This window comes from Mixophyes fleayi, chromosome 9 (assembly GCF_038048845.1).
Source record: "Mixophyes fleayi isolate aMixFle1 chromosome 9, aMixFle1.hap1, whole genome shotgun sequence".
NCBI lineage: Eukaryota > Metazoa > Chordata > Amphibia > Anura > Limnodynastidae > Mixophyes > Mixophyes fleayi.
This window is the reverse complement of record NC_134410.1, coordinates 148,926-173,496: the sequence shown is the minus strand read 5'-3', so window position 1 is coordinate 173,496 and position 24,571 is coordinate 148,926. Positions and strand designations below refer to the sequence as shown.

At 44.4% G+C, this 24,571-nt stretch overlaps 1 protein-coding gene across 2 annotated transcripts in view; it reads left to right on the top strand.

The window, feature by feature from the left end:
- The window catches only part of LOC142101751 (RNA-binding protein Nova-2-like), a 31,677-nt gene extending 7,364 nt beyond the window's left edge, over nt 1–24,313 (top strand). The window contains exons 2-4 of one of the 2 annotated variants that reach the window (XM_075186144.1): nt 8,902–9,048; nt 19,118–19,284; nt 19,459–24,313. In XM_075186144.1, coding sequence (XP_075042245.1) covers nt 8,902–9,048; nt 19,118–19,284; nt 19,459–20,301 — 1,157 coding nt within the window. In that variant the 3' untranslated portion in view covers nt 20,302–24,313. The remainder of the gene's footprint in view (nt 1–8,901; nt 9,049–19,117; nt 19,285–19,458) is intronic. The other variant, XM_075186145.1, reaches the window with a different exon arrangement.
- The last annotated feature ends 258 nt before the right edge of the window (nt 24,314–24,571 follow it).

Below are 24,571 nucleotides of genomic sequence, written 5' to 3'. Positions count from 1 at the left end.
GTCTGTACACATGAACTATTATGTCTCCGGCACCCACCACACTCACCATTCTACATAAAGAGAAATAAACCTCACACCCACAAATCCTCCTCGCATGTCCTCTTCCTCACCCTGCTCCTTCTCATGGCTGCTGGTGATATCTCGCTTAACCCTGGGCACCGTACAATCCCCATTATCTGCTCACGCTCCTCGCTCCACCCCAAACCTTTCCATCCATCCCGTTCTTCAAATCCCGCCAACCATATCTACATATCTCACTACCCTCTCCTCTCTTCTCCTGTGCACTGTGGAACGCCAGATCTGTTTGTAACAAACTTACATCCATCCATTTCTAAATCCCTCCAACTCCTTGCAACTCCTTACAGAAACATGGCTCACCTCCTCTGACACTACATCCCCTGCAGCTCTCTCCTATGGGGGACTCTCCATCAGCCATACCTCCAGACCTGGAAACAGACAAGGTGGTAGAGTAGATATTTTACTCTCTCCAAGCTGCACCTTCCAAGTCATACCCTCTGAACCCTCCCTCTCATTCCCTTCCTTTGATGTCTACACTATCCGTCTATTTTATCGTCTCCACCTTCATGTTGCTGTAATTCATTGCCAGTTTCCCAATTTCTTGACAACTTTGCGGCCTGGCTCAGTATTTCCTATCCTTTGACCTGACTACACTCATACTAGGTGATTTCAACATCCCCATTGATAATCCCACTGTCTCTTCTACCACCGAAACTTCTTTCACTTACTTCCCTCTTTGTTCTCTCCCAATGGACCAGAACTCCCACCCACTCTGGTGGGCACTCCCATGACCTTGTCTTCTCCCACTACTGCTCCATCTCTAGTTTCACCAATTTAGCACTCCCAATCCAGCCCAATCCACACGTACACAGCGACACTTAAGTACTCTTAATACAATCCACATCTCATCTTCACTAAAACAACTATTTTCTTCTATGTCTGCATTGTCCTGTCCTAATCAGGCTGACTCTTTCTATAACAAAATACTCACTTCAGCCCTAGACAATGCAGCTCCAACTACCACATATAGTCTCCGACAATCCCAAACCCCAGCTGTGGCTCTACAAACAGACTCGCTACCTGCAAAAGTGCCCCCGCACTACAGAGCACCACTGGAGAAAATCTCGTTCTATCCCGATTCCCTCCATTATAAATAAATTCTTTCATCTTACAGCACTGCCTTTCAATTGCCAAACAAACATTCTTCAAATCTCTAATATCCATCCAGTCATCTAACCCACGTCACCTCTTTGCCACCTTCAACTCACTTGTCTGCCCACCTGCACCTCCTCCTCCTTCCACATTGCCCATGATTTTGCTACCTACTTCAAAGAAAAATTTACATCATTCGACAAAATATTTCCTCATGCCAAATTCCAAACACTCCACCTACTCTACCCACCTTTACCTACACTCTCCAATCCAACCTTAATTCATTCTCTCCAGTAACCGAAGTCAGGGTCTCTTCATCTCATTATCTCACCCTACACCCTGTCCCCTTGACTTTATCCCTCCTAACTTCTCCGCTCCCTCTCCCAACTGCATGCCCACCTCTAACTCCTCACTTCAGCCTGTCTCCATCCACTAGCACATTATCATCCTCCTTTAAACATGTGCTCATCTCACCAATTCTAAAGAAACCATCTCTTGACCCAGCCTCTCTCTCCAACTACCACCCTATTTCTCTCTTCCCCTTTACCTCCAAACTACTTGAGCGATTAGTGTACCAACGCCTGTATCACTTTTTCTCCATTCACTCCATTCTCGACTCTCTGCAATCAGGTTTTCCTCCCCAATATTCCACTGAAACTGCTCTCACAAAAGTGATCAATGATCTACTTACTGCAAAGTCTAAGGATCATTTCTCCATACTTATTCTCCTGGACCTCTCTGCTGCTTTTGACACTGTTGATCACCCTCTTCTCCTACACACCCTTCACTTCATTGACCTTCATGACACAGTTCTTCCTGGTTCACTTCCTACCTATTTTACCGCTCCTTTAGTGTTTCTACCTCTGGCACATCCTCTCCTCCACTCTCACTATCTGTTGGGGTCCCACAAGGCTCTGTTCTTGGCCCTTTACTTTTTTCATTGTACACCTCTTCTCTTGGAGGACTTATTCACTAATTTGGCCTCCAGTACCACCTCTACGTTGCCAGAATACGCCATTTTCTTACTCAACATGCATCTATTCTCTCATCATCTCCCGTCTTAACTACTGCAACTTCCTGCTATCTGGACTTCCTAAAACCCTTATATCCACACTTCAATCCATCCTAAATGCTGCTGTAAGACTGATCTTCCTGTCTCACTGCTCCACATCTGTTGCACCACTTTGCAAATCCCTATATTAGCTCCCAGTGTCCTCCAGAATCCAATTCAAATTACTCACCCTGACCTACAAAGCCCTCAACAACACTACCCCTGCAAACATCTCAAATTTCCTATCAAAATACTTTGCCTCCAGCCCTCTTAGATCTACCTCTGACCTGCGCCGTGTCTCATCTCTGGTAGCCACCTCTCACTCCCGCCTACAAGACTTCTCCCGTGCTGCTCCTCACTTATGGAATTCCCTACCATGTTCAGTCAGACTTTCCCACAGCCTTCAAATCTTTAGACATGCTCTAAAAACCCGTCTCTTTTATAAAGCTTACCTTATCTCTGATGATACTATTCACACTAATCATCCTCACAGTTGTCCCAATCTCCACTCTGAGCCACACTCGCTCCTCTTGTTCCAGCTGTGACCTCTTCCACTTAGAACGTAAGCTCTGTAATAAGCAGGGTCCTCTATACCCTTTGTATTCATGTCTGCGTTTATTTTGTCTACTTTGTATGTCCCCGTTTTATGTATCTCTACCTTACGGCGCTGCAGAGCACTGTGGCACCTTACAAGTCTATGACAATAATAATAATGATGCGCCCATTAGATTTGGGTCTGTTTCTCTTATAATCAATGCTTAGGGGTCTATTTATTACAATGCAACAATAAGACTGATTTTCTATCGACTCTTGTTGCCAGAACAATATTTAAAGCCTATTTTTGTTTAAAGCCTATGGTTGTCATTGCAGACATGTTTGTATTGATACAAATTAAATTTTGGCCATAGATTGAATTTCTAAATGGCAATAACTCGGTAGAGAACAGAAAGAGCCTCCTTTGTCCATGTATTATTTTATAGATACCATTCTGTATAGTCATGTAACAGTTACTGTTTTCTTTCAATTTATTTCCCTTGAAGCTCTGTCCGGGCACAGAAATCTATATCAAATATCAGTGACATGGCAAATTCTCTTCAGTCATGGTTTAATTTCTGCCAATTTGGTGGAAAGGTGGAAATGGTGAATGTTGCCATCATTGTGGTGAATGTGGCCATCATTGTGGTAAATGTGGCCATCATGTGGTGAATGTGGCCATCATTGTGGTGAATGTGGCCATCACAGTTGTGAATGTGGCCATCATGTGGTGAATGTGGCCATCATGTGGTGAATGGGGCCATCATGTGGTGAATGTGGCCATCATTGTGGTGAATGTGGCCATCATGTGGTGAATGTGGCCATCATATTGGTGAATGTGGCCATCATGTGGTGAATGGGGCCATCATGTGGTGAATGTGGCCATCATGTGGTGAATGGGGCCATCATGTGGTGAATGTGGCCATCACATTGGTGAATGTGGCCATCATGTGGTGAATGTGGCCATCATTGTGGTGAATGTGGCCATCACAGTTGTGAATGTGGCCATCATGAGGTGAATGTGGCCATCATTGTGGTGAATGTGGCCATCATGTGGTGAATGTGGCCATCACATTGGTGAATGTGGCCATCATGTGGTGAATGTGGCCATCATGTGGTGAATGGGGCCATCATGTGGTGAATGTGGCCATCATTGTGGTGAATGTGGCCATCATGTGGTGAATGTGGCCATCACATTGGTGAATGTGGCCATCATGTGGTGAATGTGGCCATCATGTGGTGAATGGGGCCATCATGTGGTGAATGGGGCCATCATGTGGTGAATGTGGCCATCATGTGGTGAATGGGGCCATCATGTGGTGAATGTGGCCATCATGTGGTGAATGTGGCCATCACATTGGTGAATGTGGCCATCATGTGGTGAATGGGGCCATCATGTGGTGAATGGGGCCATCATGTGGTGAATGATGGTCTGCAGTTATGAAGCGGTGAGTAGACTTGATAGGGGCCTTTCCACCGAGGCTCCAAGGATCGCTTCCTCTGATGTCCTTTATGTGGACCAGTCTCCAGGAAAAATGGAGTAACACAGTGATTCCTTAGATAATGCAACTCTGACTTGCAAATTATCGGCCTTGACACCTTTTATTACTGTCAGAATCAGTTCTTCAGTTAAATACAGATAACTGTGGAGCTAAGATGGGATCTGACCAGTAGACCGTGCGTCTCTGTCACTGCTTATAGTAAGTAGAATATCCCATCTTTCATAAACGTCTCACACACAGTTTTAGTATTAGCTTCTTCCGTCCATCCTAAATACAAACAATTACCAATAGTTATTCATAAGTAAAATAAATAAAACCAAACTGTTTATTTACAGAAGGTTCCCAGTTCTCTGTCTTTTCCAGATTGTGGACCTGACAAATTGCGCAGGTTTTGCAGTATTATTGCACTATGGGCCGAGCTCCAGGATTACTGCAGACCTGCAGGGCCCTCTTAACAACTTCTTGGGCCCCCGGGCACAGCAGTGCACCGGGGCCCCTATATACACATATATATATAAAAATATATATATATATATAATATATATGGGCCCTGCAGCCCAGGTGGGCCCGTCGGAGGCAGCAAAAAAAAAAAAAAAAACCTGGAAAAAAAAAAAGACAATACTTACCTTACGGTCAGCTGGTGATCCGGCTCCCTCCATGGTCTCCTCCTCCGTCGCGCTCCACAACGGATGTCGGGCGGGCGTGATGACACATGGCAGGCTAGGCCCATGTGTGAGCCGGCCGGGCTAGATAGGGCTTTCACATCCATTAGTCTAAATAAATAGAATGTAAAAAAACAGACGAATATATATATGTGTATATATTAGAAAATGCTTTTTACGCACATCAGTCGACTTTATTTTATTTATTTTAATAATTAAATTATTATTATTTAAACAGTGCTGCATTAAAAATATTTTATATGAAGAATGATGATATGGGAGGACCAGAACAAGCATTGTGGTGGTAGATTGGCATAGTGGAGCCTTCGCTGGTGACAATGCCGACGGACTTATTCTGCGTGCCATGGGGCGATGTTGTCTGTATATTTAAGAGTAGTTATATGAGACTAAATGAAGTCACACGTGTAGCCCGAGGTGAGGATAACTTAGCTGCAGAATCCGCTAAAGTGTTTCTTTCTGTAACATCTTTATGTGCATTTAATAATAGCAAAAACAAAGGTAACATTAAAGCATCTAGTAGTCGTACACCATAAAGGACCCGACTCATCTCAGACGTTAGTCCTGTTAGTGCCGTATCTTGCGTCAAACTGCTCTGCGCATCCTCAGACACTGAGATAACGCTAGTGAGCACAACTGTGTGTAATTCAGGTCCAAATGTAAATGACACTTGTGTCTAAATAGTGGAACGGGGGTGGGGAGGTGGCGGATGCACATAGACGATGTACAATAAGAGCGCTCCAAGGTCGAACACAGACGCATTGGTCCGATTCACGCTCTGGGCATCTCTCCTGTAGACGTACAGGGCAGGTGTATGTGCCGACTGATAGTGATGACGTTCTAGCAGCATCAGTAAAAGAAACAAACAAAAAACAAAATACTTTTAACATTTATTTTTATTAATGATTTTAGTATTAAGAATTGTTAATGCTGTTAATATTTGTTTTCCATGCATTCTGATGGGACTTTATATTGCTGATATGCATTGTGTGATCTATCTGTCTGCATACAAGAGCCAGATGGTACCTATACCAGCGTCATATGGAACCGTCTACTGAGCTTCGCTTGTCCTTTAATAAAACACGCAAATGGCCCAAAGACCCCAGAGGGATAAATACTCTTTAATTCCTCAATTGCCCATAATTATTCACCATAGCAAACGCATAGTGAGAATTAGTAAAGATACTGATTATAATAATTATATATTTTCCTTCTGCCGAGGTACATACACCAGGGTTGAATACACTGAAGGTAAACAGTTACCTTCAATGACTTACTGCTGAGACCAAACTGCGTATCCTGAGGCCAAATACCTCTTCTCATTACAGTGATAAGAAGTAACAACATGAAACACTGTATATCTGCCGACCTATAGGAGGGGACTCCTGTTGCGGAGTGGGGGGGGGGGGTGTTCTCATTAGGCCACGCCCCTGACACTGGGGTATACAGCCAGTAGTGGGGCTCGGATGATGCGATTGGCTGTGAGTCCTATCATTAGACAAGAGAAGTGGGCAGATGCAGGAGGTAACTCCTACAAATCTGTGAGTCCCCCGTACATGTTGTAGTGGGAGCAGCACGTAGTGTAGACTGAGTACAGTAAGGGTCTAATACCAGTGGCATGTAAGTGACAATACATGGTACATGCGTCATGATACCAGTCACATGTAAGTGACGATACATGGTACATGCGTCATGATACCAGTCACATGTAAGTGACGATACATGGTACATGCGTCATGATACCAGTCACATGTAAGTGACGATACATGGTACATGCGTCATGATACCAGTCACATGTAAGTGACGATACATGGTACATGCGTCATGATACCAGTCACATGTAAGTGACGATACATGGTACATGCGTCATGATACCAGTCACATGTAAGTGACGATACATGGTACATGCGTCATGATACCAGTCACATGTAAGTGACGATACATGGTACATGCGTCATGATACCAGTCACATGTAAGTGACGATACATGGTACATGCGTCATGATACCAGTCACATGTAAGTGACGATACATGGTACATGCGTCATGATACCAGTCACATGTAAGTGACGATACATGGTACATGCGTCATGATACCAGTCACATGTAAGTGACGATACATGGTACATGCGTCATGATACCAGTCACATGTAAGTGACGATACATGGTACATGCGTCATGATACCAGTCACATGTAAGTGACGATACATGGTACATGCGTCATGATACCAGTCACATGTAAGTGACGATACATGGTACATGCGTCATGATACCAGTCACATGTAAGTGACGATACATGGTACATGCGTCATGATACCAGTCACATGTAAGTGACGATACATGGTACATGCGTCATGATACCAGTCACATGTAAGTGACGATACATGGTACATGCGTCATGATACCAGTCACATGTAAGTGACGATACATGGTACATGCGTCATGATACCAGTCACATGTAAGTGACGATACATGGTACATGCGTCATGATACCAGTCACATGTAAGTGACGATACATGGTACATGCGTCATGATACCAGTCACATGTAAGTGACGATACATGGTACATGCGTCATGATACCAGTCACATGTAAGTGACGATACATGGTACATGCGTCATGATACCAGTCACATGTAAGTGACGATACATGGTACATGCGTCATGATACCAGTCACATGTAAGTGACGATACATGGTACATGCGTCATGATACCAGTCACATGTAAGTGACGATACATGGTACATGCGTCATGATACCAGTCACATGTAAGTGACGATACATGGTACATGCGTCATGATACCAGTCACATGTAAGTGACGATACATGGTACATGCGTCATGATACCAGTCACATGTAAGTGACGATACATGGTACATGCGTCATGATACCAGTCACATGTAAGTGACGATACATGGTACATGCGTCATGATACCAGTCACATGTAAGTGACGATACATGGTACATGCGTCATGATACCAGTCACATGTAAGTGACGATACATGGTACATGCGTCATGATACCAGTCACATGTAAGTTATGATACATGGTACATGCGTCATGATACCAGTCACATGTAAGTGATGATACATGGTACATGCGTCATGATACCAGTCACATGTAAGTGATGATACATGGAACATGCGTCATGATACCAGTCACATGTAAGTGACGATACATGGTACATGCGTCATGATACCAGTCACATGTAAGTGACGATACATGGTACATGCGTCATGATACCAGTCACATGTAAGTGACAATACATGGTACATGCGTCATGATACCAGTCACATGTAAGTGATGATACATGGTACATGCGTCATGATACCAGTCACATGTAAGTGATGATACATGGTACATGCGTCATGATACCAGAAGCCGGCACTGATGGACTAGGGCACTAGAGTTCTCCTGTTTAATGCAGCAATACTTATCACAACAGTAAATAGTTACCCCATAATATTCCATATGTTCTCATTGTTAATGGGCTTACACAGGTAGAAGCTGGAGTCTGCCCACAGGATTGTATGTTACTGAGCGCTAAAGACAACAAGGTGCATTAAGTGAGTCTGTGTGTTCAGGTCATTTTGTTGATAATGTTTTTGGACTATTAGCATTACAATGACGTACATGTGATAAATGCTGAACAATGACACCTCTATGAACCAGCTCCTAAGTCCCCCCCCCCTCAGCCCTTTCTATGCTGCTGATACATGGAAGAACTGGGTCATGTAAGTGTGATCGTGGTGAATATCGCTCAGGGTTAGGGGCAGCTGGTCACATACATGTGATTGATGGAGCAGAAGCACCATATATTATACAGTGACATCTACACAAAAGTGTCCCATTGTTTTATGTCATTATGGCTCAATATATCATATTACATTTTTGTATTTTCTGACGTTCCCGCTGCCTCACATGCTGTATTGGATGATAGAACTTGTATTAATTTGTATCTCTTCTAGCAGAAGAGGGTGAACTCTTCCTGAAGGTGTTAATTCCCAGCTATGCCGCTGGTTCTATTATCGGGAAAGGCGGTCAGACAATTGTACAACTACAACGGGAGACGGGGGCGACCATCAAACTCTCCAAATCCAAGGACTTTTATCCAGGTCAGTGTGTGGTGGGAGGACGGGGATGTAACATGTGTTCTGCTGCAGTTAGTGTAGTGATCAGCTCCAGGATCACTGCAGTGATACATAATGTGATATTACATGGATGTACATGGCTGCCTCGGTCGTTGCCCCGAATGCAGGAGCAGCACATGATGCACCCAGCGTGCTATGAATGTCAAAGTGCCAGTATCATGTAGACTGAGGTTGGCACATTGACAGCTTGCGCTCACTCTAACAAAGGCTCGGGCAAGTCCCTGTAGGCCGGAGCCTGAACTATAACAAATTGCCATGGTTACATATCACAGCCAATCAAGCTTGACAGAGCAGAGAATGGCTCAAGTTGCCATGGAAACAGCTCACTACTGCCCGGATCTCTACGCCATAGCTTGTGCCATTGTAATCCTACCAGTGACATGGGCCTTAATGTGTTACCATGGAAACCGCTAACTGCCAGAAAGAGGCTATGCCATGGATGCCGCATGATCTGCTGGGTCTCAGTCTGTCTGCACCTATCTGTAATAGGACGAACAGCGGACATGGCATCAAACACAGAGCAGAAACGTGACATCGCAGCCAGAGCAACAGACGTGATATCACACCGAGAGCAACAGACGTGATATCACACTTAGAGCAACAGACGTGACATCACACCTAGAGCAACAGACGTGATATCGCACCTAGAGCAGAAACGTGATATCACACCTAGAGCAACAGACGTGACATCACACCTAGAGCAACAGACGTGACATCACACCTAGAGCAACAGACGTGACATCACACCTAGAGCAGAAACGTGACATCACACCTAGAGCAACAGACGTGACATCACATCTAGAGCAACAGACGTGACATCACACCTAGAGCAACAAATGTGACATCACACCTAGAGCAACAGACGTGACATCACACCTAGAGCAACAAATGTGACATCACACCTAGAGCAACAGACGTGACATCACACCTAGAGCAACAGACGTGACATCACACCTAGAGCAGAAACGTGACATCACACCTAGAGCAGAAACGTGACATCACACCTAGAGCAACAGACGTGACATCACATCTAGAGCAACAGACGTGACATCACACCTAGAGCAACAGACGTGACATCACACCTAGAGCAACAGACGTGACATCACATCTAGAGCAACAGACGTGACATCACACCTAGAGCAACAGACGTGACATCACACCTAGAGCAACAGACGTGACATCACACCTAGAGCAACAGACGTGACATCACACCTAGAGCAGAAACGTGACATCACACCTAGAGCAACAGACGTGACATCACATCTAGAGCAACAGACGTGACATCACACCTAGAGCAACAGACGTGACATCACATCTAGAGCAACAGACGTGACATCACACCTAGAGCAACAGACGTGACATCACACCTAGAGCAGAAACGTGACATCACACCTAGAGCAGAAACGTGACATCGCAGCCAAAGCAACAGACGTGACATCACACCTAGAGCAACAGACGTGACATCACACCTAGAGCAGAAACGTGACATCACACCTAGAGCAGAAACGTGACATCGCAGCCAGAGCAACAGACGTGACATCACATCTAGAGCAACAGACGTGACATCACACCTAGAGCAACAGACGTGACATCACACCTAGAGCAACAGACGTGACATCACACCTAGAGCAACAGACGTGACATCACACCTAGAGCAACAGACGTGACATCACACCTAGAGCAGAAACGTGACAGCGCAGCCAGAGCAACAGACGTGACATCACACCTAGAGCAACAGACGTGACATCACACCTAGAGCAACAGACGTGACATCACACCTAGAGCAACAGACGTGACATCACACCTAGAGCAACAGACGTGACATCACACCTAGAACAGAAACGTGACATCACACCTAGAGCAACAGACGTGACATCACACCTAGAGCAACAGACGTGACATCACACCTAGAGCAACAGACGTGACATCACACCTAGAGCAACAGACGTGACATCACACCTAGAACAGAAACGTGACATCACACCTAGAGCAACAGATGTGACATCACACCTACAACAGAAACGTGACATCACACCTAGAGCAACAAACGTGATATCGCACCTAGAGCAGAAACGTGACATCGCAGCCAGAGCAACAGACGTGACATCACACCTAGAGCAACAGACGTGACATCACACCTAGAGCAACAGACGTGACATCACACCTAGAGCAACAAACGTGATATCGCACCTAGAGCAGAAACGTGACATCGCAGCCAGAGCAACAGACGTGACATCACACCTAGAGCAACAGACGTGACATCACACCTAGAGCAACAGACGTGACATCACACCTAGAGCAATAAACATGATATCACACCTAGAGCAACAGACGTGACATCACACCTACAACAGAAACGTGACATCACACCTAGAGCAACAGACGTGACATCACACCTAGAGCAACAAACGTGACATCACACCTAGAGCAACAGACGTGACATCACACCTAGAGCAACAGACGTGACATCACACCTAGAGCAACAGACGTGACATCACACCTAGAACAGAAACGTGACATCACACCTAGAGCAACAAACGTGATATCGCACCTAGAGCAGAAACGTGACATCGCAGCCAGAGCAACAGACGTGACATCACACCTAGAGCAACAGACGTGACATCACACCTAGAGCAACAGATGTGACATCACACCTAGAGCAGAAACGTGATATCACATCTAGAGCAACAAACGTGATATCACACCTAGAGCAACAGACGTGATATCACACCTAGAGCAACAGGCATGACTTCACATCTAGAGCAGAAATGTAACATCACACCTAAAACAGAAACATGACATCACACCTAGAGCAACAAACGTGACATCACATCTAGAGCAACTGATGAGACATCACATCTAGAGCAGAAACGTGACATCGCACCTAGAGCAACAGACGTGACATCACACCTAGAGCAACAAATGTGACATCACACCTAGAGCAACAGGCGTGACTTCACATCTAGAGCAACAGATGTGATATCACACCTAGAGCAGAAACGTGATATCACACCTAGAGCAACAGGCGTGACTTCGCATCTAGAGCAGAAACGTGACATCACACCTAGAGCAGAAACATGACATCACACCTAGAGCAACAGGCGTGACTTCACATCTACAGCAGAAACGTGACATCACACCTAGAACAGAAACATGACATCACACCTAGAGCAACAGGCGTGACATCACACCTAGAGCAACAAACGTGACATCACACCTAGAATAGAAATGTGACATCACACCTAGAGCAACAGACGTGACATCACATCTAGAACAGAAATGTGACATCACACCTAGAGCAACAAACGTGACATCACATCTAGAGCAACTGATGAGACATCACATCTAGAGCAAAAACGTGACATCACACCTAGAGCAACAGACGTGACATCACATCTAGAACAGAAACGTGACATCGCACCTAGAGCAACAGACGTGATATCACATCTAGAGCAACAAACGTGACATCACACCTAGAGCAACAGACGTGACATCACACCTAGAGCAGAAACGTGACATCACACCTAGAGCAACAGACGTGACATCACATCTAGAGCAACAGACGTGACATCACACCTAGAGCAACAGACGTGACATCACATCTAGAGCAACAGACGTGACATCACATCTAGAGCAACAGACGTGACATCACATCTAGAGCAACAGACGTGACATCACATCTAGAGCAACAGACGTGACATCACACCTAGAGCAACAGACGTGACATCACACCTAGAGCAACAGACGTGACATCACACCTAGAGCAGAAACGTGACATCACACCTAGAGCAGAAACGTGACATCGCAGCCAAAGCAACAGACGTGACATCACACCTAGAGCAACAGACGTGACATCACACCTAGAGCAGAAACGTGACATCGCAGCCAGAGCAACAGACGTGACATCACATCTAGAGCAACAGACGTGACATCACACCTAGAGCAACAGACGTGACATCACACCTAGAGCAACAGACGTGACATCACACCTAGAGCAACAGACGTGACATCACACCTAGAGCAACAGACGTGACATCACACCTAGAACAGAAACGTGACATCACACCTAGAGCAACAGACGTGACATCACACCTAGAGCAACAGACGTGACATCACACCTAGAGCAACAGACGTGACATCACACCTAGAACAGAAACGTGACATCACACCTAGAGCAACAGACGTGACATCACACCTAGAGCAACAGACGTGACATCACACCTAGAGCAACAGACGTGACATCACACCTAGAGCAACAGACGTGACATCACACCTAGAGCAACAGACGTGACATCACACCTAGAACAGAAACGTGACATCACACCTAGAGCAACAGATGTGACATCACACCTAGAGCAACAAACGTGATATCGCACCTAGAGCAGAAACGTGACATCGCAGCCAGAGCAACAGACGTGACATCACACCTAGAGCAACAGACGTGACATCACACCTAGAGCAACAGACGTGACATCACACCTAGAGCAATAAACATGATATCACACCTAGAGCAACAGACGTGACATCACACCTACAACAGAAACGTGACATCACACCTAGAGCAACAGACGTGACATCACACCTAGAGCAACAAACGTGACATCACACCTAGAGCAACAGGCGTGACTTCACATCTAGAGCAACAGATGTGACATCACACCTAGAGCAGAAACGTGATATCACATCTAGAGCAACAAACGTGATATCACACCTAGAGCAACAGACGTGATATCACACCTAGAGCAACAGGCATGACTTCACATCTAGAGCAGAAATGTAACATCACACCTAAAACAGAAACATGACATCACACCTAGAGCAACAAACGTGACATCACATCTAGAGCAACTGATGAGACATCACATCTAGAGCAGAAACGTGACATCGCACCTAGAGCAACAAACGTGACATCACACCTAGAGCAACAAATGTGACATCACACCTAGAGCAACAGGCGTGACTTCACATCTAGAGCAACAGATGTGATATCACACCTAGAGCAGAAACGTGATATCACACCTAGAGCAACAGGCGTGACTTCGCATCTAGAGCAGAAACGTGACATCACACCTAGAACAGAAACATGACATCACACCTAGAGCAACAGGCGTGACTTCACATCTACAGCAGAAACGTGACATCACACCTAGAACAGAAACATGACATCACACCTAGAGCAACAGGCGTGACATCACACCTAGAGCAACAAACGTGACATCACACCTAGAATAGAAATGTGACATCACACCTAGAGCAACAGACGTGACATCACATCTAGAACAGAAATGTGACATCACACCTAGAGCAACAAACGTGACATCACATCTAGAGCAACTGATGAGACATCACATCTAGAGCAAAAACGTGACATCACACCTAGAGCAACAGACGTGACATCACATCTAGAACAGAAACGTGACATCGCACCTAGAGCAACAGACGTGATATCACATCTAGAGCAACAAACATGACATCACACCTAGAGCAACAGACGTGACATCACATCTAGAACAGAAACGTGACATCACACCTAGAGCAACAGACGTGATATCACATCTAGAGCAACAAACATGACATCACACCTAGAGCAACAGAAACGTGACATCACATCTAGAGCAACAGACGTGACATCACATCTAGAGCAACAAACATGACATCACACCTAGAGCAACAGAAACGTGACATCACATCTAGAGCAACAGACGTGACATCACAACTAGAGCAGAAACATGACATCACACCTAGAACAACAGACGTGATATCACATCTAGAGCAACAAACATGACATCACACCTACAGCAACAGAAAGGTGACATCACATCTAGAGCAACAGACGTGACATCACATCTAGAACAGAAACGTGACATCACACCTAGAGCAACAGACGTGATATCACATCTAGAGCAACAAACGTAAGATCACACCTAGAGCAACAGAAACGTGACATCACATCTAGAGCAACAAACATGACATCACACCTAGAGCAACAGAAACGTGACATCACACATAGAGCAACAGACGTGATATCACATCTAGAGCAACAGACGTGACATCACACCTAGAGCAGAAATGTGACATCACACCTAGAGCAACAGACGTGACATCACACCTAGAGCAACAAACGTGATATCACACCTAGAGCAACAGACGTGACATCACACCTAGAGCAACAAACGTGATATCACACCTAGAGCAACAGACGTGACATCACACCTAGAGCAACAAACGTGACATCACACCTAGAGCAACAGACGTGACATCAAACCTAGAGCAACAGACGTGACATCACATCTAGAGCAACAAACGTGACATCACACCTAGAGCAACAAACGTGATATCACACCTAGAGCAACAAACGTGACATCACACCTAGAGCAACAAACGTGACATCACACCTAGAGCAACAGACGTGATATCACATCTAGAGCAACAAACGTGACATCACACCTAGAACAACAAACGTGACATCAAACCTAGAGCAACAGACGTGACATCACATCTAGAGCAACAAATGTGACATCACACCTAGAGCAACAAACGTGACATCACACCTAGAGCAACAAACGTGACATCACACCTAGAGCAACAGACGTGATATCACACCTAGAGCAACAGATGTGACATCACATCTAGAGCAACAAACGTGACATCACTCCTAGAGCAACAAACGTGACATAACACCTAGAGCAACAAACGTGACATCACACCTAGAGCAACAGACGTGACATCCAACCTAGAGCAACAGACGTGACATCACATCTAGAGCAACAAATCTGACATCACACCTAGAGCAACAAACGTGACATCACACCTAGAGCAACAAACGTGACATCACACCTAGAGCAACAGACGTGATATCACACCTAGAGCAACAGATGTGACATCACATCTAGAGCAACAAACGTGACATCACACCTAGAGCAACAAACGTGACATCAAACCTAGAGCAACAGACGTGACATCACACCTAGAACAGAAACGTGACATCACACCTAGAGCAACAAAAGTGACATCAAACCTAGAGCAACAGACGTGACATCACATCTAGAGCAACAAATGTGACATCAAACCTAGAGCAACAGACGTGACATCACATCTAGAGCAACAAATGTGACATCAAACCTAGAGCAACAGACACGACATCACACCTAGAACAGAAACGTGACATCACACCTAGAGCAACAAAAGTGACATCAAACCTAGAGCAACAGACGTGACATCACATCTAGAGCAACAAATGTGACATCACACCTAGAGCAACAGACGTGACATCAAACCTAGAGCAACAGACACGACATCACACCTAGAACAGAAACGTGACATCACACCTAGAGCAACAGACGTGACATCAAACCTAGAACAGAAACGTGACATCACACCTAGAGCAACAAACGTGATATCACACCTAGAGCAACAAACGTGACATCACATCTAGAGCAACAAACATGACATCACACCTAGAGCAACAAAAGTGACATCAAACCTAGAGCAACAGACGTGACATCACACCTAGAACAGAAACGTGACATCACACCTAGAGCAATAGACATGATATCACATCTAGAGCAACAAACGTGACATCACACCTGGAGCAACAGAAACGTGACATCACATCTAGAGCAACAAACATGACATCACACCTAGAGCAACAAACATGACATCACACCTAGAGCAACAGAAACGTGACATCACACCTAGAGCAACAGACGTGACATCAAACCTAGAACAGAAACGTGACATCACACCTAGAGCAACAAACGTGACATCACACCTAGAGCAACAAAAGTGACATCAAACCTAGAGCAACAGACGCGACATCACACCTAGAACAGAAACGTGACATCACACCTAGAGCAATAGACATGATATCACACCTAGAGCAACAAACGTGACATCACACCTGGAGCAACAGAAACGTGACATCACATCTAGAGCAACAAACGTGACATCACACCTGGAGCAACAGAAACGTGACATCACATCTAGAGCAACAAACGTGACATCACACCTAGAGCAACAGACGTGACATCAAACCTAGAACAGAAACGTGACATCACACCTAGAGCAACAAACGTGATATCACACCTAGAGCAACAAACATGACATCACACCTAGAGCAACAAAAGTGACATCAAACCTAGAGCAACAGACGCGACATCACACCTAGAACAGAAACGTGACATCACATCTAGAGCAACAGATGAGATATCACATCTAGAACAGAAACGTGACATCACACCTAGAGCAACAGACGAGACATCACATCTAGAGCAACAGATGAGACATCACATCTAGAGGAGAAACGTGACATCACACCTAGAGCAACAAACGTGACATCACATCTAGATCAACAGACGTGACATCACACATAGAGCAACAAACGTGATATCACACCTAGAGCAACAGATGTGACATCACACCTAGAGCAGAAACGTGATATCACACCTAGAACAGAAATGTGATAGCACATCTAGTTATTATACCATACCTGCCTACTCTCCCGGAAGAGTTGACAAAACTCCTGAAATTTGACGAAAATCACGGCAGTAAATGGAGGGGGTGGGGCTTAATCATGTGAATTTCGGCTTTTTTTATAGTGGGGGCGTGGCTATGGTGACGCGAAATGTCACCACGCCCTCCTCCTATCCCATGTCACATGACCTCTCCCCCGAATCGAAATCTTAAAAGTGGGCATGTATGTATTCCTTAACTTAACCGTGTCATATCACCCCCACCTAGGGTCATACCCAACTCAAGAGTATCTCTTATCCCACCAGTCCATATCACAATCCTTACCTTATCCCTGTCATACCCCCCCACCTATGGTCGCTCCCAGCTCCAAGGATCACTAATCCCACCTTTCTGTATCACAATCCTTACCTTATCCATGTCATGTCAGGCCACCTAGGCTTTTACCCAGTTCTGGGATAGCTGATCCCTCCACTTTGTATCACACTCCTTGTCTTAGATCTGTCCTATGACCCCATCAATGCTCATTCCCAACTCTGGGGATCACTGATCCCTCCACTCTGTAGCACACTCGTTCCTTAACCCATCTAGGCTTGTACCCAACTCAGAGCATCGCTGATCCCTCCTCTCTGTATCACACTCGTTCCTTAACCCTGTCATCCCCAACTCCAGGATTCACTAGACGGTTAGATGCCGTAAACATGGACACTCTTATCCTTATAGCTGAACAAGATGTATTATTTAGAGGTATCTGGTGTAAAATGTAGAGTAGACTCCACTGATCAGGATTGTGTACCTGGAGGGTAACTACACATTGAGACTGATGGAACCAAAAGGTGATGTTCTTTCTTTTTACAAATCAAACATTAGGAATCATCTCTGACTAGTGGTAATAATTAAATGGCTATAAAAAAACAAAATATAGATTAACTAGTACGACTCCATGATAGATTTTGTACTGTGAATGACTGTATTTAATACTTTTCTTCCAGAGTCCTTTCCTCATCCATCCTGTTTCTTTTCCTTCCTCCATCTCAGTCATCTCCTGGTTTATTTAATATTGATGCATGTAGGAGTAACGTTGCCACCATCCAGCATTGGCGATTCTGTGTATAATGCCATTTTGTAGCACAAATACCTCTTATACTCCAGTCTGCACAGAAATATTTACCCATTTATGTCACCAATTTATCTGAATAACTTCAATTTCATAGAAGACAGCAAATAGCTCTGTGACTGATTGACGGACCTGCTTCATGAGTCACTTCTAGTAAATCAGAGAGTTTGAATGGTCAGTGCTGTAACTGGATAAAGAGGTACTTCCAGCATCACAACATGAAGAACTCACCTTGCATGGTTACACTGCTTCTATCTGCTGGTTCTCTGCAGTAAAGGCACAAACTGATAGGATTCTGGCTTTCAATAACCTGCTGTAAAAACCATAAAGTGAGAGTTGTAACTTTGCATTAGGCTGCTCCTAATCCCTGCAGCCCAAACACTGATAAATGTGGCTTTTTTTTAGAATAAGAAGGTAGAAAAGAAACCCCTGTTTCTGTCTTTACAGGGACAACAGAACGGGTCTGTTTGGTGCAAGGACCTGCAGAGGCGCTCCTCTCTGTACACAATTTCATTGCAGAGAAAGTGCGGGAGGTCCCACAAGGAACTGCAAAGAGTGACATGGGAGTCCTTATTCCCACCCAAAACAACATCAGTGCAGAGCGTGCCAAGCAGGTCTGTGCCCTTACTGATCACACATTGCATCCCATATATGACGTATGTAACATCTCATACTAAGCAGCTGTATGTACACTTCACCATGTACTAACTCTGTCCTTACACGCTCCTTACTAACCCACTTTATACACTCAGCATCCGATATTTATTTCTCTCCCTATTCTTTCTCAGGCCAAACTTATTGTTCCCAACACAACAGCCGGCTTGATCATTGGCAAGGGCGGTGCCACTGTGCGCAGCATTATGGAGGAGTCGGGGGCATGGGTCCAGCTCTCCCAGAAGCCCGCAGGCCCAAACCTTCAGGAACGAGTGGTGACAGTCAGTGGGGAAGCAGGTCAGGTTGAACGTGCCGTGCAAAGCATTATACACAAAGCACGAGAGGACCCACCTCAGGGCACTGCCCATCTCAACATCAGCTATATTAACTCACAGGGTCCTGTGGCCAACTCCAACCCTACAGGATCACCATATGCTGGAGGGACAGCAGAACCGGTCATGGCCCCGTTTCCAGCTGCTCCGCCAGCTCCACCAGCGATCTCAGGTGGAGACCTTTTGGCCATCTCTACGGCCCTAAATACTTTGGCCAGCTATGGTTACAGCACAGGTTTGGGTTACAACCCACTGGTCGGTGGTGTGCACCCAGCAGCTGTCAGTCTCCTTGCATCCTACGCAGGAGAAGCTAGTCCAGCTCTGGGGCTGGGAGGGGGAGGGATTCTGATGGAAAAGCTGGCTGCAGAAAGTGTTACAGGCAAGGAAACTCTTGAGATGGCTGTGCCAGAAACATTGGTTGGGGCAATACTGGGAAAAGGTGGGAAGACATTGGTTGAATACCAAGAGTTGACAGGAGCTCGAATCCAGATCTCAAAGAAAGGGGAATTTGTCCCGGGAACAAGAAGCAGGAAGGTGACCATCACGGGACCTCCAGGAGCAACACAAGCAGCACAGTATTTAATTGGGCAAAGAGTGGCTTACGAGCAAGGCGTGCGTTCCAGCAACCCGCAAAAAGTGGGGTAAAAAGAGACATGGGGTGGGGAGAGTGGTGGGTGCGTGTGGGGGAGAAGATGTTATCATAGGGGGAAATAGATGGGAACCTGTAGGTTTGGAGATAACGGGAGCATGAACTGAACCTTCAGGGCAGCCAGAGTGACTTGATCATAGTGTACTGTTACGTAATAGAAACTGATGTGTATAGTTTGCTCCTCACAGGCTACAAAGCTGATGGGCAGAAGGTAAAGTGTTATAATAACCCTTAAAATGTGAAGATTCCAATTTTTATCAAAACAATAGCAATAAGAGCAAATTTTGCACTTAAATGATCAACTGATGTGCCGCTCCCCATAACATCTGGTCGCAGAGCGTTGAGTAATACCAGGCAACACATAGGTAGCGCCTGACTGTATAATTACTAAGTACAGTCTGTTCATCCCCCGCACGGTGACACAGGGATAGTTCCTGGGATTTCATGTATCCGTCAGCATTCTATAAACCCACAAACGTGTGCCAAAAACTGTCTATACTTAGAACTAGTGCCAAAAAACACCAAACTACTCACCCACGGGGACCCGATAACGTTCTGCACGTAACCGACCATTATTAGATAAGACAACCTCCAGGGCTGTTGTAAACTGGCTGATTTCACTTCCTTTCAGCTGCTTTTGTGGTAAAATAAAAAGCCAAAACTGTACTTTGTAACGCTGATGTAGATATTTCTTGAGGCCATCAGAAGAAAAGGCTCAATTTCTTGTTGAAGTTAAATCCATTAAAGAATTTATTTGGAGTTAATATTTTTGATGCAAGATGTGCTACCAGGTGCATATTTGCAGCATGACAATGAATTTTGAGTTTGTAAATAGTATTATATATAATATACCAATTTAAAGGTGTATTAGAGCCTCTGCCGGCTGTATAATAACATAGTAGTCACAGGAATAGTCATTAGTCCAGGGAGCATAACTAGACTGAACACACAGGTCTATGGGTCTCTATTGGTGTGTGTTACTGTGCCAAACTGCCTGGGCTATAGATGATTATAATATAACTATAATACATCCTACATGTACCTGGATATCTCTGATTGGAGGTATGGGTGTATTATATATATTCTCTATCCTGATCATATAAAGACAAGGACCACTTCTACCAAACCTAAAATACAAGTTACCTGATATTACAATGTACAAACATACAGTACGTATAAAAGCTCCAATGCATTGACAGAACCTCATTTAGGAAGCGCAGAATCCTCTCTGGGTTTGTGGCTTGTGCACAGGTTGGAGGGATAAGTTACTATCAGCGGGTGGGAATGAGATAGACAGAGATGAGGGAGCTTTCTGCGGGTCGTTCCTTGCTGTACTCTATGAACGCTCTGATCTGTCTCATCCTACACATTGAATGTCACACATCCGACCACTTACACACGTCTAGGTCAGGTAATAAACATAGTCCCGACGGTCATACATGTACCTTGATGTGTGCACTTGTACATTTAATAACTAAGGGACAGTGTGTTTAAAGTTTACATTTGCTGAGCACCTGACTGCGAGTTATTGTCTGCTGTTATCAGATTGAATAGGATATATCCTCCTATTATCACAGGTATATCTCACATATAAGCTTGTGAAACATTTACAGTTATAATAAATAAGTGACACCACACAGTATATGCAAAGTATCCTGTATCCTTATATTTGAACAGTAGTGACCTCACTACTGTAAAATACGGCACATTAATGCTATACATTTGTATTATAGGTTTTAGTGTTCCTTTAAAGGGGTCTGACATGTTGTCTTCTATGTGCCCTCCTGCAACTCTTGCTTCCATCTGTGTGTTTTAGCCAAGTATTTATAACATCAGGCAGATTTATTTATATTTGTTTCCCTATAACACAACTAGTATCATAGAGTTGTATTGTGGTCATGTCTGATGAGTTAAATATACGCTGACAAGCAAATCACTTAGTAAAAGTTGCAGCAGGACATATAGAAGGTAATAAATAAAGGTTATCTGAAGGTGGACAACTGTGTTAAATGTTCAGAATTGTTATGGTTTACCGAAAAGCAAAGTCGTATATGGATGAATAAAATCCCACACCCTGACTGCAATCCCTGCAATGTCTCCTTATTGATGGTCTCTGAGACCAGAATATTCCTGGAATACCTTATTTGTGTATTATTTAAGGGAGTCTGGTTGTATTAACCTAATTCTATGTCATTTTTGGAATTATCCAACGCTCCACATTATCTAAAAAGCTGAAGACTCACAGAATTTACAGCAGAAAGATCAACAGAGATCCCCCACTATCCACCATCATCATCATCACCATTTATTTATATAGCGCCACTAATTCCGCAGCGCTGTACAGAGAACTCACTCACATCAGTCCCTGCCCCATTGGAGCTTACAGTCTAAATTCCCCACCATGGTAAAATTTGCCAGGACTCAGTGCCTGGAAAACACTGAAACACCTGAGAGTTGTCAAATGCCGAACAGCGGCTACTGTCTTTACCCAGGTAACCCCACATTAAGGGACACAATGAAATATCGATACTTGTAGTTATCTTCTAACTAACAGGCCCACTAGTATATTAACTACTTGTTTTACAAATCACATGAATGCAAATTTAGTTTTGTGCAATAATACATTTTACACATCCTCTAAATAGTGTCCTAGTATCACACCTCACCATTATAATCACCAGTGCATTACAGCCACACCTCACCATTATAATCACCAGTGCATTACAGCCACACAACACCATTATAATCACCAGTACATTACAGCCACACAACACCATTATAATCACCAGTACATTACAGCCACACAACACCATTATAATCACCAGTGCATTACAGCCACACAACACCATTATTATCACCAGTACATTATAGGACAAGACACCAACCACACCTTACTATTATTTTTACCAGTATACAGCAAACCTTGGTTGTTCTCTGCAGACAGGGAACAAACTACACAACGTTATAAGAATATTGCACTTTTTTTTTTAATTATTGAAAGCTCATCCACCAAATTTAGTTATCAGAAAGTCTTAAAAAAACAATGGAGGCCATTTCTGACAAGCATTGGATGCGCACCTGAAATGCCACAATGCAGCCTCTTCTCTGCTCTCGGCAGACGTGTGCAATAGTGTAAACATCACATCTAAGCCCACACTCAGACCCCTTTACTACCGGCCCTTTTTATGAAACGTTTCAGTTTCATCAGGATTGTGTTTATGTCTGAAGTTATTTATGACGTAGAAATGTGCTTCTCCATCACAGTGCATAAACGTATAAGACTGGTCCCAAAGACAGCCACCCCGGAACCGAGCATATTGCAGAATGAAATGTCCATGTGCCTCTCTGCACAGCACAGAACACTTTATATTGTTACAATAACCTCCCTCTGGAGGGGGCCCCCTCTCTTCATTCTGCTCAGTGAATGGATCTGACCTCCAATGTATTTATACATATAAGGCCAAGTGGAAGTTTTTAACATATAAACTTCTCCCTGTTATTTGTAGAACTGTGAGTCCAGACATGATACAGAATGTACATTACACTTCTCATCTTTGGTGTCATTGCATCCTCATGAATTGATAGGTTGCCTTCCCCTTAGAGGCGGTACTTCCGCCAACGACTCTCATGAATAAATGTGGATCTTGCCGGGACAAAGCGCCATATTTTTATCTATCCAATCTGCAGGTTAGTAGTAAATTATTCTGTAAAGGAGAAATCAAAACGTCATTTCCTGTATACCGAGCCCGAACCCAGCACCATATAACAGACATATCACTAACCCAGTATAACATTAGAAGAATAATGTCCTATTATGTCAGATACCTGGATAATACTCCAACAGGATAGTGAAAGTCATGTATGTAATGTATGTAAATCATGGGTGAGAACTTACACTATTTATATGGATGCTCTGGCAGGAAAAGAAGATCCCAATGGATTCTGGGAAATGTTTGATTTTGTAATGAATTTTGGCTGCTTATAAATAAATCTTTATTTCATGTCTGATTACGTTCATTTGAGTAAAGTCACACATGGGACAAGCATCCACCAACCAACATGTTTCTGTGCCACCAGAAACTGTGGGGCCCAGTATACGGAAACAGGCAGGGGCCCCCTTCCCCATCCCTCCCCACACTTACATGAAGATTAATGGCTGGGCCCTGGTCTATGTGCCTCCAGCTGATGAGAGAGTGTAAGACTGGAGAGAATGAGGAGTGACGGAGAGGAGAGAAGTAAATGGAAGGTAGAAACACAGAGGACATT